The following is a 17,500-nucleotide window of genomic DNA, read 5'->3' as shown; positions in this document are numbered from 1 at the left end:
AGAGAAATAAAAGAGGGGAGATGTACACAGACAGAGGGAGAGAGAGAGAGGCTACCGGCCTGTTTGCAAAAGAGGTGCATATACATTTATATCATACAAGAGAGAGAGAGAGAGGAGAGAGATGGAGATGGGAGAGAGAGGGGGGCAGGGAGAGAGAGAGGGAGGAGAGACAGGGAGAGAGAGAGGGGAGCGGGGGGCAGGGAGAGAGAGAGGGGGAGAGATGGAGAGGGGAGGGAGACAGGGAGAGAGAGAGGGGAGGGGGGGGGCAGGGAGAGAGAGGGGGGGGGAGAGAGATGGAGAGGGGAGGGAGACAGGGAGAGAGAGGGAAAGGGGGGAGAGACAGGGAGGGAGAGGGGAGAGAGAGAGGGGTGGAGGAAGGGAGATGGGGGAATAGATGGAGAGTTGAGAGAGACAGGGGGAGGGGAGAGAGAGAGAGAGATGGAGAGGGGAGGGAGACAGGGAGATGGAGAGTTGAGAGAGACAGGGGGAGGGGAGAGAGAGAGAGAGGGAGGGAGAGAGGAGGGAAAGGGGAGAGAGAAAGAGAGAGAGGGAGAGAGAGAGACGGGAGGGGAGACAGACAGAGAGAGAGAAAGAGAGTGGAAGAGGGAGAGAGAGAAGGGGGGAGGGAGAGAGTTAGAGAGAGAGAGAGAATGCGACATACAGAGACGAAAAAAAGCGAAAAAGACGACAGACAGACAAAAACAGAGAGAAAAAAACAACAGGGAAAGACATAAAGATATACACAGAGTGAGAGAGAGAGTTAGGGGGGAGAGATTGAGAGAGAGAATGAGAGAGAGAGAGAGAGAGAGAGAGAGAGAGAAAACAAGACAAGACAAGACAAGACAAATTCTTTATTATCGTGGTTAATAGATAAGCACTGGCGCGCTTTTTTTCATCCAGTTCCCGCCCTGAAACAGGGTCATCTACTACACAATACTACATTATATATGTCACTGCATGCACTACACAATGCTATTTAAAGTCATAGAATGCGAATACTATACTACATAAAGGCAATAGCATGGTAAAAATAAGACACACACACACACATACAGACACACACACACACACACACACACACACACACACACACACACACACACACGCACACACACACACGCACACACACACACACACACACACACACACAGGCACAGGCACAAGAGAGAGAAAGGGGAGGGGGGAGGGAGAGAGAGAGACAGAGAGATAGACAAGGACAGACAGACAGACAGACAGAGAGAGAATTATTGGATTGCACCAGCGAGACTGGGGTATTTGAGGTGGTAGATGACATCGATGTTCTGTACAAAGGGAACGTCCATTAATAATGTATGTCTCTCTCTCTGTCTCTGGAACGGGACATTTGCGTTACGAGATGGGCGGTTGTGTGTGTGTGTGTGTGTGTGTCTGTCTGTCTGTGCCTGTGTCTATGTCTGTGTGTGTGTCTGCGTCTGTGTCTGTGTGTCCGTGTGTGTGTATGTGTGTGTGTGTGTGTGTATGTCTGTGTATCTGTGTGTGAGTCTGCGTCTGTGTCTGTGTGCGTGTATGTGTGTGCGTGTGAGTGTGTGTGTGTGTGTGCGCGTGTGTGTCTGTGTGTGAAAGAGAGAGAGGGAATGTGTGTGTGTGTGCACGTGTGTGTGTGTGTGCGTTTATGTGTCTGTGCCTCTGTGTGTGTGTATGTGTGTGTGTTTGTCTGTGTGTGTGTATGTGTGTGTGTGCGCGTGTGTGTGTGTGTGTGTGTGTGTGTGTGTGTGTGTGTGGCTGTCTGTCTGTCTGTCTGTGCCTGTGTCTGTGTGTGCGTGTGTGTTTGTCAGTGAGTCTGTGTGTGTGTGTGTGTGTGTGTGTGTGTTTGTAAGAGGGTGAAAGACATAAGAAAGACGGACAAATGTACGCGCGAACACACACACACACACACACACACACACACACACACACACACACACAGAGAGAGAGGGAGAGAGAGAGTGGGGAGGGAGAGAGACTGACTGGCAATAACCTTGGAAAATCAAACTCGCTCGCTCTGTCTCAGTGTACGTCAACGCTCGACTCAACACACCGTAACTGCATACCTTCAAAAATCGATGGCCTCGTCCCAGCGCTACACGTAAATAAATCATAGATAAACAGAACAGAAAATTACGAGAGCGATTTTCTGTGTCGACGATCCGAGTCCGAGACAGAGAGACTGACAGGCACACACACACACACACACACTCTCTGTCTCTCTCTCTCTGTCTCTCTCTCTCTCTCTCTCTCTCTCTCTCTCTCTCTCTCTCTCACACACACACACACACACACACACACACACACACACACACATGCGCGCGCGCGTAAAGTTGAGAAGGGGGTTTGGGTGAGAGGGACCATGCTGGTGTGTGTGTGTGTGTGTGTGTGTGTGTGTGTGTGTGTGTGTGTGCGTGCGCGCGCGCGTGCGCGAGTATGTATGTGAGAGAGAGAGAGAGAGAGAGGGGGGGGGGATGGGGGTGGTTGTGGAGTAGACCATTCTCTTCAATTCATTCAATTTCTTTCCACAAGTGAGGAATGTGCTTTCTTTTCTTTCTTTTTTTTCTTTTTTTTCAGTGATCGACGACTCACTTGTTCTTAGATTTTGTTGCGCCCCTCCGCCCCCCCCTCCCTCCTCCCAGTACACACTGCTACAGAGCATAAGGCCAGACCAGGCCAGTTTCTCAGTCCCTTCCGAGTTCCATAGCAGAGTCTGTAAAAAAAATTATTAAAAAAAAAGAAGAAGAAAAAACAACAACAGAAAAATCAATGTGTGTTCATTGCTTCTGGTCGCTGACTGTACTCCAGCGTTGACGTGGGTGCTGAACTGTCCACCCAGAGAATGTCCATTGATTTTATGTATATCGGTGATGTGGTGTGTGTGTGTGTGTGTGTGTGTGTGTGTGTGTGTGTGTTCGAGTGTGTGTGTGTGTGTGTGTGTGTGTGTGTGTGTGTGTGTGTGTGTGTGCTTGTGTGCGCTTGTCTACGTGTGCGCGCACGTGTGTGTGTGTGTGTGTGTGAACGTGTGTGTGCCTGTGAACGTGTGTTAGTGTTATTTGTGTGTGTGAGAGACAGATAGAAAGACAGAGAAAGAGAGAGAGAAAGAGATTCCAGATTCCAGATGGTTTATTCATGTAGAGGCCTAGGCCCCTTTTGAAGGGGTATGTGAGCATTATTCTTTTATGTATATATAAACATCACATTGCAATGCACGTTAACGTCCAAATATCCAATCAAACATATATATAGCAGTGCTTCGGTTCAGTGTGTAGAACAATAAAATGTAATTTCTCTGAATTTGAAAACTTTATACAAGATAGATAAAATTTTCGAACAATTTCAGGAGAGATTGATGACATTAGTCAGTTCAGTTCAAACATTGTAGGTTGTCTATAATATTTAGGTGGAATGAATTCTTCTCGGGTGTTCGTAAGGGATGGACAACAAAGAACAAAGTGTCTTGTGAGTCTTTACATAATGGACAAATTAACTTATAATCATTACGTGTTCTATATCTATAATGATGGACCACTAATTCCGAAATGCCTAATCTAAATCTAGTCATTATATATCTTAAATGTCTAACCATATTTAACATCAAGTAAGGTTTCAGATCAGACATATTGCAAAAACATTTGTGAAAACTAAACCGTTCACTATTTTATATGTGATCAGACCATTTCTTCCATCTACAATCCATCAATTGTTGGCGAAAAACAGAAATAAACGCCTGAATGCTGCCAACACCTTGGTTTAACCAAACAAAACCAAAACCATACTCGAACGAACAAAGACAAATCTTAGTTTCCCAATTCACCGTGACTCTTGCATCTAAATCGTACAACACGTTGTAAGTTTTGCATGGTATTCTGCTGTCCTCCATTTGTAATAATCTTAGCCAATAACGAATACATCTAACTGCTGAAACTAAATATATCGGATATATATACGTTTCACCATAAACTAAATCACTGGGAGTTTGCCTAGCTACACCTATATATATATTTTTTTTTCTTTTTTCAAAGCAAAGGTATGTACTGAGTCACAATGAATAGCAGCTTTATCTAGACCCCATAACTCCTAACTGTATTGCGCTACAGGCTGTACTTGTGCATCAAATAGTTTGATAAAAAAAAAAAAAAAAAAAAAAAATATTATCTAACATTTGCAACTTTTTCATAATGCAGACTAAAGTGTTTTGGGCCCTCCTAGCTAGATCTTTGCAAGAACCCATAAAACTCATGCTTGTGGTGAAAATTAAGCCCAAATATTAATAAACATTGACAACTGGCATCAAAAAGCCATCGTACACCCATCTTTCCCTGCTGCTCGGATAGCCACCTTTACGATGAACAGTAATACTACCGTTAGACATATTGACTTTTAACTGGAGTGAATCTGCTGCAATATGTAAATCGTTCAGCTGTGTTTGTAAACCTATAATAGTTTCTGACGTCAAAATAACATCATCACTGACAAAAATATGAACAATTCAAAAGAACCGATTGGAAACAAGGCACCGTGCCTTCCATTATTAATCACTTGGACTGCTGATTAATTGATGAACAAAGAAAGCAAAATCGGGCTGCATGCATCCCCCTGTTTGACTCCAGCTGTGCAATTAATAAATTCTGTCAGTTTAGCGCCACAGTGAACTCTGCCTACTACATTGTACATGCTTTTAATGTTGATGCATCTGTAAAGTTTATCTCGAATGCCATTCCTCAACAAAACTGGTCAAAGAAGATTACGATTAATAGAATCAAATGCCTTTTCAAAATCAATGATAGCAACATACAACGTACGATTAAACTGAAGGAAAACTGTTTCTGTACAAGTGCAAGCAACGTAAACATATGGTCCACAGTGGAATATCCTTTTTTTAAAACCAGCTTGGTGGCCACCAGTGATATCATTCTCCTCTACACATTCTTGCAATCTTCAATTAGTATTTATTCCAAACAGTTTACCACTTCTGTCATTTAAAGAAATTCCTCTGTAATCATTGGGATTATTAACATCCCCTTTCTTATAAATGGGAGAGAGAGAGAGAGAGAGAGAGAGAGAGAGAGAGAGAGAGAGAGAGAGAGAGTATCGATTCTGTCCGAGATTCTAATCGATTTGATTTATTTGATCAACAGTGGTGTTTCACTCCCTGAAAAGGTTCGTCACGGCGACTGTATGCTTGAGTCTATTTCTGTGCATGTGTGTGTACACCGCAAACACAGTGCAAGTCAGTCAATCAGTTAATTGATCATCATCGTCGTCGTCGTCATCGACGTCGTCGTCGTCGTCGTCATCATCATCAGCAGCAGCAGCAGCAGCAGCAGCAGCATAGTCGCCGTCGTCGTCATGATCATCATCGTCATCATTATCATTTTCTTCTGCTTTTTCTTCTTCTTCTTCTTCAGATATGTATTTCCTACAAGATTTTAACCTGACACATTCATGATGATAATTATGTAGCATAGCTGGCGTGTTGTCGTTGCCAGTGTGTACTGAAGTGTGTGTGTGTGTGTGTGTGTGTGTGTGTGTGCGTGCGTGCGTGTGTGCGTGCGTGCGTGCGTGTGTGCGTGCGTGCGTGTGTGTGTGTGTGTGTTTGCGCATTCACTTTCTGCGCACCGGCGCGCGATCTCTCCAACCACATTCGCCACACCGAACTCTTCCAGTGTTTACTGTGATGTGTGAGTCAGCGTTTCGAGGTTCGTGGCTTCCGACAGATAAACGTTGTGTCGGTGTCAAAGAGACAGAGAGGGAGAGAGAGGGAGGGGGGTAGCGGGGGGAGAAGGGGGAGATAGAGCGAGAAAGGGAGAAAGACAGAGAGAGAGAGAGAGAGATGTCCGTGTCACACACACACACACACACACACACACACACACACACACACACACACAAACACACACGCACTCACGCACACGCAATCACGCACGCACACACACACATACACATACATATACACACATTTCACACATGCACACACACACACACACACACACACACACACACACGCACGCACACACACACACACGCACGCGCACACACTCACACTCACACACACACACACACACACACACACACACACACACACACACACAGTGAGAGAGAGAGAGAGAGATGTCCACGTCACACACACACACACACACACACACACACACACACACACACACATACATACACACACACACACACACACACACACACACACGCACACACACACAGAATGCAAGGTGAGGCAGACAGACAGACAGACAGACAGACAGACAGAGTGTTCTGTATTACAAGTATTAAACACTGTGAAGCTTGGCAAAAATATTTTGAAGAAAAAAAAGTCTAGAAAAGAGATGGCATGGGGTGGGTTTGAACCCAGCATTGTGGGGTTGGAAGCAAGTGGCCCAACTGGCAGCGCAACGCATCTCCCAAAATGGAAACCAAACTGCGCTGAAAATTGATTACTCTATCCACTCCCGAAATGGAGTATGGCTGCCTACATGGCGGGGGGTAAAAACGATCATGTGACGTAAAAGCCCACCCTTGTATATGAGTGAACGTGAGAGTGGCAGTCAAAAAAACAAACAAAAAAACAAACAAACAAAACAACGAAGGAAGATTATAGTAGTCAAGGTGATAACACCATTTGAATCATGTTATTTTGCTGTATCTCAGTTATTGAAGAATTCATGTTTAAGTTCGCGGTATAAAGGAGACGTTGTGATCGCCTCTGGCACACTTCTTCTTTCTGTTACTCGACCAACATCAACCTGCCGATGACTCTGTCGTGGTTCATGCATACTGGGTATTTTCGTGTCTCCATAACCCACCAAACACTGACATGGGTTTCAGGATCTTTAACGTATTTAATCTTCTGCGTGCGTATACACACGAAGGGGGTTTAGGCACTAGCAGGTCTGCACATATGTTGACCTGGGAGATCGGAAAAATCTCCACCCTTTACCCACCAGGCGCCGTTACTGTGATTCGAACCCGGGACCCTGAGATTGAAAGTCCAACGCTTAAACCACTCGGCTATAGCGCCCGTCAGTGTAGCCATTTTCTCCAGGTCTGTGCTGAACCATGTACACTAGTCTTGACAAAACACACTGACCCACCATCCATTCAATCTTTTTTTTCTTTTTTCTTTGTGTGTGTGTGTGTGTGTGTGTGTGTGTGTGTGTGTGTGTGTGTTCATTATAGCTAATTCAGTATCCACTTTGAAATATTCACATGCAGTAAACACGTCGATTTTGTAACTAGGGTCATTGTATGTGTACTATCTACAATTCTTATTTCTTTTTATTCAATCGCGAACAAGAAAAACGATACCATACCGCCTTCAAACCCAAACATACGTTCCGGCAACTGGGAAGAGCCCAGTTATAAATTTCTGGATCGGGAGTCTCAACGAAAGAAGCCGTTCGTGATCCGGAAATACAGCTTAATCCGGAAGACTTACAACCTGTTATTGGTATGACTGTAAAGATTTTTAACTCACTAAGTTTAATCCAAATTTGGTATTGACAGATAAGTATTTTCAGAGAAAATGAATTTGTTTACCATTCACACACACACACACACACACACACACACACACACACACACACACGAGATTGTAACATGGACTTTCTTTGTTTACACAAGTGAGTCAATAAATCATATGTTTCATTGGAAAAATTCATATACAGTAGGTTATAAAAAGTGTGTGTGTGTGTGTGTGCGTATGCGTGTGTGTGTTTGCAAGCATGAGAGAGAGGTGGGTGGGGGGGTGAGGGGAGAAACAGACAGACAGATAAACAAGAACACAGACACACGAACGTGCAGACGGAACTGCAGGGCAAGCTGAGGTACTGTTGCTATTTATATGCATGTTCATTAGAACCAAGTGTTGGTGAACTGGTGCGGGCGGGTTTTTCGTGCCGCAAAGCGTACGACCTTCGCTGCTTGGGGTTTTTAAAAGCAATGTCTGTTCAAGCTTCGTGGTGTGAAACACTCAAAGTTTTCTTTTCTCCAAAGTCTGTCTCTGTTCTGTTTGTCTGTCTGTCTGTCTGTCTGTCTGTGGGGGCTTACCTTAGCTTTCCAACTCACCATCCACCGAGATTATTTCTAAAGGAGGTGAGTGGGTGGCTTTTCTGTTGGCAGCGTTTTTTGTTGGTTTTGTTTTGTTCTTGTTTGTTTTTTTTAAACGAAAGGCATGTCTGTTCCCTTGTATATGCATGCTTGTGCATTCTTACGGATCTCCGGCTCTGTGTGTGTGTGTGTGTGTGTGTGTGTGTGTGCGTGTGTGCGTGTGTGTGTGTGTGTGTGTGTGTGTGTGTGTGTGTGTGAGCGAGAGAGAGAGAGAGAGAGAGAGAGAGAGAGAGCGGGCGCTCGCGCGTGTGTGACTGTCTGTCTGTCTGTGTCTGTGTCTGTCTGTCTTCCTGTGTGTTTGTGTGTCTGTGTGCGTTAGTGTGTGTGTGTGTGTGTGTCGTGTGTCGGTGTGCGTGTGTTGATCTGTGACACACACACACACACACACACGCACGCACGCACGGACGCACACAGACACACACATACGCACACACTTACTCACACACACACACACACACACACACACACACGCACGCACGCACGCACGCACGCACACGCACGGACGCACACACAACACACATACAGAGAGTCAGAGAGAATGCTTTGTTTATTCGTCGCTCCTGTCGCTCGTGTATGTATGTTTGCGTGCGTGTGTTCTTGTTCGTGCGACGGAGTGTGATTGCGTGTTCGAGCGCTACTTGTGCACTGTGCACGTGCGTGTGTGCACGTGGGACTGGAGGGCGTGTTCTCCGTTCCCCCTTCCCCTTCCCCTGATGTCTGTCATTCACTTTTGTTTATCTATCTTCAAACAGTTGGCAGAGACAGGTACAGATGTGTACCCGTGTGTGTGTGTGTGCAATCACACTCCTTCGCATGAACAAGAACACACACACGCAAACATACATGCACGCACACACGCAAAAGCACACACGTATACATGCATGCACGCGCACACATACACACGAACGCACGCACGCATGCGCACAAACGCACTGGCACACACACACACACACACACACACACACACACATTCTACTGATAAACACACGCGTTAATACCAGCAAGGCTCACAATAGAAGCGCAGGAGCGACGAATAAACAAAGCATTCTATCTGACTCTGTGTGTGTGTGGGGGGGGGGGGGGGTACCTATCTGCTGTTGCTGCTGTTGTTGTTACAGCACCACGTTAATGTTCTGCTTCACTTCTCTGTCACGTCAACATCGTGCTGTCCAGAAGGTTACAGATGGAGACAGAGTGACGGGTTCTTTTTTTCTTTCTTTTTTTTTTTCTTTTGATTTTGTGTCTTTCACTTTGAGGCTTACAGGCAGAGAGAGAGAGAGAGAGGAAGTGTTTTGAATATATAAGTGAGAGAGAGAAAGGGTGTGTGTGTGTGTGTGTGTGTGTGTGTGTGTGTGTGGCTGTGCTGTGTTGTGTGTGTGTGTGTGCGTGCGTAAGTGTACGTGTGTGTGTTTTGCTTGCCTGCTTTTTTTTTTTAAGGAGGGAGGGGGAGGGGATGAGGGTGTGGGGGGTATTACGAATTAGCCTTTATTGATTTTGTTAAAGGTTCTCAAAGGGTAATGATGAATTGGAGGTGGTGCTGGGGTGTTACTGGGTGCAGCATTCAACGGATAGTTTCAATATCCAACATACGTAATCAAATATTAATTGTAATTTTCTTTTTATGTGTTTTGCAGGTGTGGTTGACGTGCATTTAGCACCTCACATTGGACAGATGAAGCACCGCCTTCCTCGACGTGTATATAACAATGACGTCATCCGTTTTTTGAGTCATCACCGACAGCTTCACGACGATTCACGACCAGGACAAATACGTCACTGATGATCACGATAGTCGTTGTCTGCGTCATGGGAATGACGACGACAAAACGTAACGTTTTGTAACCTTTTTCACACCAGTGCTGAACTGGCAATCGTGTGGCACGGACGTCAGAAGTGGTACAGTACTGCAATGGCGTCGTTCTGTAATGAGTGACGTCACAACGACGTGAAGAGCACACACACAGCAAGAACAGTTGTTTCGTTGTCAGCTGGCGCAATAGTTAGTCGCCTACAGCGAAACTGTGTTGTAGAAAATGCTCGCCATTTTCATATGCAATGGCAGAGCAGTGGTGTTTATGAATTCACGATTTGTGGCACTGACTTGAGCGATCCAGTCATGACGTTTTGCATCAGTGCTACGCCGACAGGATTACGATGATGTGTTGTCTTGAAGATGTGTCGCAAATTACGTCAGAACAACAACGTGACAGCAAATTTGGAATGACAGAGCACTGTATCAAATTATATGTTTTAATCGAGGCTGACTGAATCTGCCTGTCATATCTTCGTGGCATTCTCTTGAATCTCATGATCGAAATAAATTATGTGAGAGAGAGAGAGAGAGAGAGAGAGAGAGAGAAGAACAGAACAAATAATGACAAAATACTGAAACCATGAACATTTAGAAAGAGCCCTTGAACAAAAACTGACAACAAGCACAGACCAGTAACCTCTCAACCCCGACCCGTTAACCCCCTCCCCCCCTCCCTCCCTCCCTGCAGCCACACCCCTTAAACAGAGAGAGAGAGAGAGAATACAAACCATGGATTCTTCCAAGTTCTCACGGCGCACTACGCTCCTCCCCTACCTCCTGATCTCCATGGCGACGACAGCGTCACTGTCGCTGGCGGCGGAAGCCACGTGCCCCTCGCCTTGCACTTGCAGTCCGAGGCGCGTTCAGTGCACGAGGCAACAGCAACAGAGTACGACCGGGACGGACTTTCCCGGCCAGAGTGGTGATGGAGGAGGAGGAAGAGGTGGAGGAGGAGGTCCATCCAGCGAGGACAGCAGGGGGAACGACGACGTTGACCTCCCTCCCCAGGGACCTGCCCGACAACGACACCCTGACCTCCCTCACCGTCACCGACATGGACATCCAGCGCGTGACCAGCACGGACTTTAGCCACGTGCACTACCTGCGGACCCTGGTCCTGACCCGCAACAGGCTGGAGTCTGTGGACGACGGGGCCTTCCAGAGTTTGACGGGGCTGGACACGTTGCTGATGAACGACAACTACCTCCGGGAGGTCTCCGATGACATGTTCATGGGCCTGGTGGTGCTTAAGCGGCTGGACCTGAGCCGGAACAGGCTGGTGGAGCTCATCTCGCGAAGCTTTTTGCCCTTAAAGAACCTGGAGGTTCTCAACCTGGCCTGGAACGAGATAGAGCACGTGGAGGATGACGCCTTCGTGGGGCTGTATCGCCTGCAGACGTTGCTTCTTACCGGGAACAGGCTGATGGCCGTCAACGGGAACCAGTTCAGACCGCTGTACTCTCTGATGAACCTCATGTTGGACAACTGCAGCATTCAGGTGGTGGAGTTCCACACTTTCTCCCCGCTAACCCGGCTGACCCGTCTGTCCCTGGCCCACAACAGCAGACTAAGTTTTCTGCTGGCTGAGGCGTTCGTGTCGGATTCCAGGACCATGCTGAACGTGCTGTCTCTCCGCGGGACCGGCCTCAGGGAGGTTCCGGTGGCGGCCCTGAAGACGCTGACGCAGCTGAAGAACCTGGACCTCAGCCAGACGTTGATCCCCGTCATCAGGAACGACTCCTTCGCTCACCTCGACAGCCTCGTCAACCTGACCCTGGACGCTCTTCCCAAGCTGCACAAGGTGGACGAGGAGGCGTTCAGCGGCCTGAGCAGCCTGCGGTACCTGACGGTGAGCAACAACAAGCTGCTCAGCAACATCAGCGACGGCGCCTTCAGGAACCTCAGCAGCCTGGCATACCTGGACCTGGCCAACAACAACGTGGAGACCTTCCCCCGAGGGCTGGCGGACTGGCGGCACGTGCACACTGTGGACCTGAGAGGGAACCCTCTCCGCTGCGACTGCTCCGCTGCCTGGATGCTGACCGTCCTGCACAACCACCCCCACCACCCCACAACCTCCTCCTCCTCCTCCTCTTCGAGGAGCAAGGCCGGCTCTCAAAGGATCAGGCACAGGTGCGACAGGACCAGCGCCACCAACCTGGGAGACAAGATGTACTTCACCACAGAGACGCTGACGCGCATGGTGGCCTGCTACAGCCCTCCCCGCCTCGAGGGCCGCTGCCTGCTGTCTCTGAGCGAGCGGGAGATGTGCTCGGGCGACCCCCACGAGGGGACCGGAAGTGGGGTGCGGGCCGGAGTCCTGACGGCCGTGGTGTGCTGCGCTGTGCTGCTGGCCTGCGTCATGCTCTTCACCTTCCGCCAGAGGCTGTGCGGCGTGTGTCGCAGGAGGGGAGGCTACTCTTACCAAATGCACCGGAACCGGGAGGTTGACCCTGGCAGCCGGCAGTCCTCGTCTCTAGTGGACGTTCTGGAGATGGAGAGCACGCAGCTTGAGGACTTCCGTGACCCTGACCTTTAGCACACAGCCCCTCCCCCTCTCCTTCCCTTCCCACTAGTGACGTTTCGTTGCGACTGTGTGTGTGTGTGTGTGTGTGTGTGTGTGTGTGTGTGTGTGTGTGTGTGTGTGTGTGTGTGTGTGTGTGTGTGTGTGTGTGTGTGTGTGTGTGCGTGTGTGTGTGTGTGCGTGCGTTTGTGTTGGGTTATTAAACGTTGCTAATTTGTATGGGGGGTTTTGTTGTTTCTTTTAACATCTCATTTTGTTAGGGAAATTTGTATATAAAAAAGAATGAATGAATGATTTTCACAGTGCCTGACTAGTTGTCTGATGGATACTGTTTTTCATAGTGCCTGACACGTTGTCTGATGGACACTGTTTTTCATAGTGCCTGACACGTTGTCTGATGGACACTGATTTTGACCCATAAGGTATCTCTCCGAACGTCTGTAGGGTTTTAAACAAAAGTCCTAACTTTGAGTTGTATGTATCTGTGTGGTTATGTTTGCAGGATCTGTAAGCGCTGTCTTTTATCCATTACGTTTAGCATATAAGCCCTGTCTTTATCTGTAACACATCCCCATGATTGTGCATGAAAGGGTTTTTTATCTTGTACGTACTCTCGACATATTTCTGATATTATGTCTATGGGAACTGTAATCGCTGTTTGATTCATAAATTTCTCTGTGAAGATATACAGGATTTTAAAAGACTGACCCACAATGTGTTTCAGTGATTGTGTTTTTAGGACCTTTAAATGCTGATCCTTCGCATATCCCGGGGATCCTCGTTTTGTTTTGTAACGCAGCGATATGACTATGACTATGACAATGTCTTAAGGATTATCAAACATTGAATTCGACCAATAGTATATTCATGTGAGTATAAAGATATGGTTTCAAAACACCGAGTTTGATCAATAGTTAATGCATTGATATTTTGAAAACTTGGCTGATCCATTGCTCTGTGGGTAAGCGTGTAGCGTTTGTAAACACTGATCCATTACATACAGACTCTGAAACCTGTTTCAGTTTCTGTTTCTCAAGGAGGTGTCACTGCGTTCGGACAACTCCATGTGCGCTCCATCACATCTGCTTGGCAGATGCTTGACATCAGCTTAGCCCAACGCGCTAGTCAGGCCTTGAGTGCATGCACTTATATTTCTGTACCTCTCACAGTGGATTCTTCTGCAGTATTTTGCCAGAGGACAACACTTGGCTTGTTATGGGTTCTTTTTCAGTGCGCCAAGCGCGTGCTGCACACGTAACCGCGGTTTATAGTCTCATCCGAATGACCAGATGCTCAGTTCGATCTTGCAGTCACACGTGGGAGAAAGGGCGAGAGCGGAAATGGAACCCAGACCCTCACGGACCATCTTCGGTCCAAAACATATCTCTGTGGGAATCTGAAGCCTGGATTTGATATCTAACAAACCTCTGTGATTATGTTTGCAGGACTTTAAAACCCCGACTTTGAACAATGACCTATGTGATTGTGCTTTAAGGTTGTTTGAATACTGACATTTCTACGATTATGTTTCTTGGATGTTTAAATGGTGAACCGCAATGTATCTTTCCGATCCCTGCCAGTGTCCTCAGGACCTTCAAGTGCTGATTTCAATATTTAGTTCTGAACATCCACTTCTTTTCTTTCCTTCTTTCTTTCTTTCTTTCTTTCTGTATATCTATAGATAGATAGCTAGATATGATAGTCAGTCGTGTCCAACTATGACTTTCAGAACAGCAGAGGAGGCAACTGCTGTCCCAACTATCTGGGCTAGAATTTGATTATAGTGGAGAGTGTCTTGCCGAAGTTACATCCTCACTCTCTCGGCCAAGAATGTTTTTAGGACAGTTGGCGTTAAGATGGTTCCCAACGGCCAACTCGCCCCCAAGGCTGCAGCACTAAGAGCCAGTGCAATTTTGCCTCCTACTTTGAGAGTCATAGTCCTTCACAAAAGACTAAGCTGTAAATGAATTCCCATTGCAATGGAGAAATCATTGATAATACAGCTCTCACTTTGCTGTTGGCCCAACTGATATATATAGATATATATATATATATATATATATATATATATATATATATATATATGATCCATGGGATATACTAAACATTATATTTCCGTTGTTTTTTAAATGCTGAATTGGATCCATGGGATACATTGGAGATTGTACTTCTATACAGTTGTGTTTTTAATGCTGAATTAGATCCGTGGGACATATTAGAACTGTACTTCAATGGCTTTTAAAACTGTTGTTTTTCATGGGGATATATTGGACATTGTACTTCAATGGCCTTTAAACGCTGAATTTGATCCGTGGGATATATTGGACATTGTTCTTCAATGGCCTTTAAACGCTGAATTTGATCCGTGGGATATATTGGACATTGTACTTCAATGGCCTTTAAACGCTGAATTTGATCCGTGGGATATAATGGAGATTGAACTTTTATGGCTTTTTGAACACTGATTTGGACCTCAAGGTACACTTGCAGTTATACTGGTATTGTTTTCAAATGCTGAGTTTGCTCTATCTGTGATTTTGCATGTTGGATTCATGCTTCTAGAACGTTTAAACGCTCACAATTTGGTTCATAACGCAGTCCTGTGAATATGCTTGCGGCATATTTAAACGGCTGTTCCACAAGATACCCAGTGAATCCATCTTTGATCCATAACTTATATTTCTGTTATTATCCCTGTTGAACGTTTCAAACTGGATCTATGACATATATATCTATTGTTATCATTGTAGGACATTTGAAAGCTGGGTCTATGGCATATATTTCTGTTATCACTGTAGGACATTTGAAATCTGGATCTATGACATATATTTCTGTCATTATCACTGTAGCACGTTAGAACGCTGGATCCATAACATGTATTTCTGTTATTATCCCTGTAGTACGTTAGAACGCTGGATCCATAACATGTATTTCTGTTATTATCCCTGTAGTACGTTAGAACGCTGGATCCATAACATGTATTTCTGTTATTATCCCTGTAGCACGTTAGAACGCTGGATCCATAACATGTATTTCTGTCATTATCCCTGTAGTACGTTAGAACTCTGGATGGATATTTCTGTTATTATCCCTCTAGGACATTTAAATGTTGGATCCATAACATATGTTTCTGTTATTAACCCTGCATGACGTTAAGAACCTGGATGCCTAATATATATTTCTGTTATTGTCCCTGTTGGACGTTAGAAAGCTGCCTTTTCCCGCGGGACGTTTGAAAGCTGGATCCATGACATATACTTCTGTTATCATCCCGTGTAGGATGTTTGATTCATAACATACTTATGTTTCTGTTGTTATCCCTGTAGGTCATTTGAACGCTGAATGCATAACATATATTTCTGTTGATATTATCCCTGTGGGATGTTTGATCCAAAGCAAATAATTATTTCTGTTATTATCCCTTTAGGAGGTTTTAAAACTGGATGCATAACATATATTTCTGTTCTTATCCATGTAGGACTTTTGAATGCTTGATGCATAATACATATTTCTGTTATCATCCCTGTAGTACGTTAGAAAGCTGGATGCATGACATATATTTATGCTATAATCCCTGTTAGACGTTAGAATACTGGATCCATAACATATATTTATGTTATTATCCCTGTTGGACGTTAGAATAGTGGATCCATAACATATATTTGTTATAATCCCTGCTAGACGTCAGAATACTGGATCCATAACATATATTCCGTTATAATCCCTGTTGGACGTTAGAATACTGGATCCATAGCAATAATTTATGTTATTATCCCTGTTGGACGTCAGAAAACTGGATCCATAACATATATTTCCGTTATAATCCCTGTTGGACGTTAGAATACTGGATCCATAACATATATTTATGTTATTATCCCTGTTGGACGTTAGAATACTGGATCCATAACATATATTTCTGTTATAATCCCTGTTGGACGTTTGAATACTGGATGCATGACATATATTTCTGTTATAATCCCTTAAAATTTGGTGTCCCACAGGGGTCCGTCCTAGGTCCTGTTCTTTTCGTGCTGTATGCGGCTCCTGTGTCGGATGTCATCAGTCATCATGCGATGTCGCATGAGAGCTTTGCTGATGACACACAACTTTATCAGTCGGCTTCCATAGCTGAATTTGATGCACTGGTGACTAAAACACGGGAGTGCATTGCTTGCCTAAAGGACTGGATGACTCTCAACAAGCTGCAATTAAATGATGATAAGACTGAATTTATGATAACCTGTCCAAAGAAGTTTCGTCAGCATCCTTCATTTCCTGACTCTTTTCTGATCAATAGCACACCTGTTTCACTTTCTCCTTCCTTTCGCAGTCGTGGTGTAATCCTAGACCAGTCTCTTTCCTTCCAACAACACATTTCGAATATCTGTAAAGTTGCCCATTTGGAACTGCGTAGAATCAGCTCTATCCGCCACTATCTCTCAACCGATGCAACCAAGACACTTGTATGCTCTCTGGTTCTCTCAAGATTGGATTACTGCAACTCTCTTTTGGCCGACCTTCCCAAATATCTATTAGACAGACTCCAGCGAATTCAGAATAACGCTGCCAGACTCATTCGCAGAGCTTCGAAATTTGACCATGTTTCTCCTCTCCTTCAGTCTCTCCACTGGTTGCCCGTTTCTGATCGAATAGACTATAAGCTATCCACTCTGACCTTTTCTGCAGTCAAGGGATCAGGCCCCAAGTATCTTTTTGAACTCCTCCATATCTATACTCCGTCTCGCCAGCTCCGTTCTTCCTCTGATACTCGACTTCTCGGGATACCTCACGTCAGAAGTAAGACCTATGGACACAGATCGTTTTCTTTTCAATCGCCAAAGACATGGAACAAGCTCCCTGATAACCTCTGTCATTCTTATTCCCTTGCATCTTTTAAATCTCGTCTCAAAACTCACCTTTTCCCTCAGCAATAAGTTCAATTGTGGCAGGTCCATTTCCTTTGCATTAGCTGTGCTTCACTATGTGTGAAAATTTATGAATGTGTACATAACTGCATGCATGTATATGAATGTGTATAA

General features: G+C 45.4%; 1 protein-coding gene across 1 annotated transcript in view; it reads left to right on the top strand.

Moving 5' to 3' along the window:
* The window catches only part of LOC143275527 (uncharacterized), a 26,740-nt gene that overhangs the window by 6,842 nt on the left and 2,398 nt on the right, over positions 1 to 17,500 (top strand). The window contains exon 2 of the mRNA XM_076579706.1: positions 9,759 to 17,500. This exon is cut by the window's right edge and continues 2,398 nt beyond it. Coding sequence (XP_076435821.1) covers positions 10,863 to 12,476 — 1,614 coding nt within the window. The 5' untranslated portion in view covers positions 9,759 to 10,862 and the 3' untranslated portion in view covers positions 12,477 to 17,500. The remainder of the gene's footprint in view (positions 1 to 9,758) is intronic.

The sequence above is a fragment of the Babylonia areolata genome, chromosome 30, assembly GCF_041734735.1.
Source record: "Babylonia areolata isolate BAREFJ2019XMU chromosome 30, ASM4173473v1, whole genome shotgun sequence".
Taxonomy (NCBI): Eukaryota; Metazoa; Mollusca; class Gastropoda; order Neogastropoda; family Buccinidae; genus Babylonia; species Babylonia areolata.
Note: the sequence above shows the minus strand (reverse complement) of the source record. Positions and strands in the feature narration are given on the sequence as shown.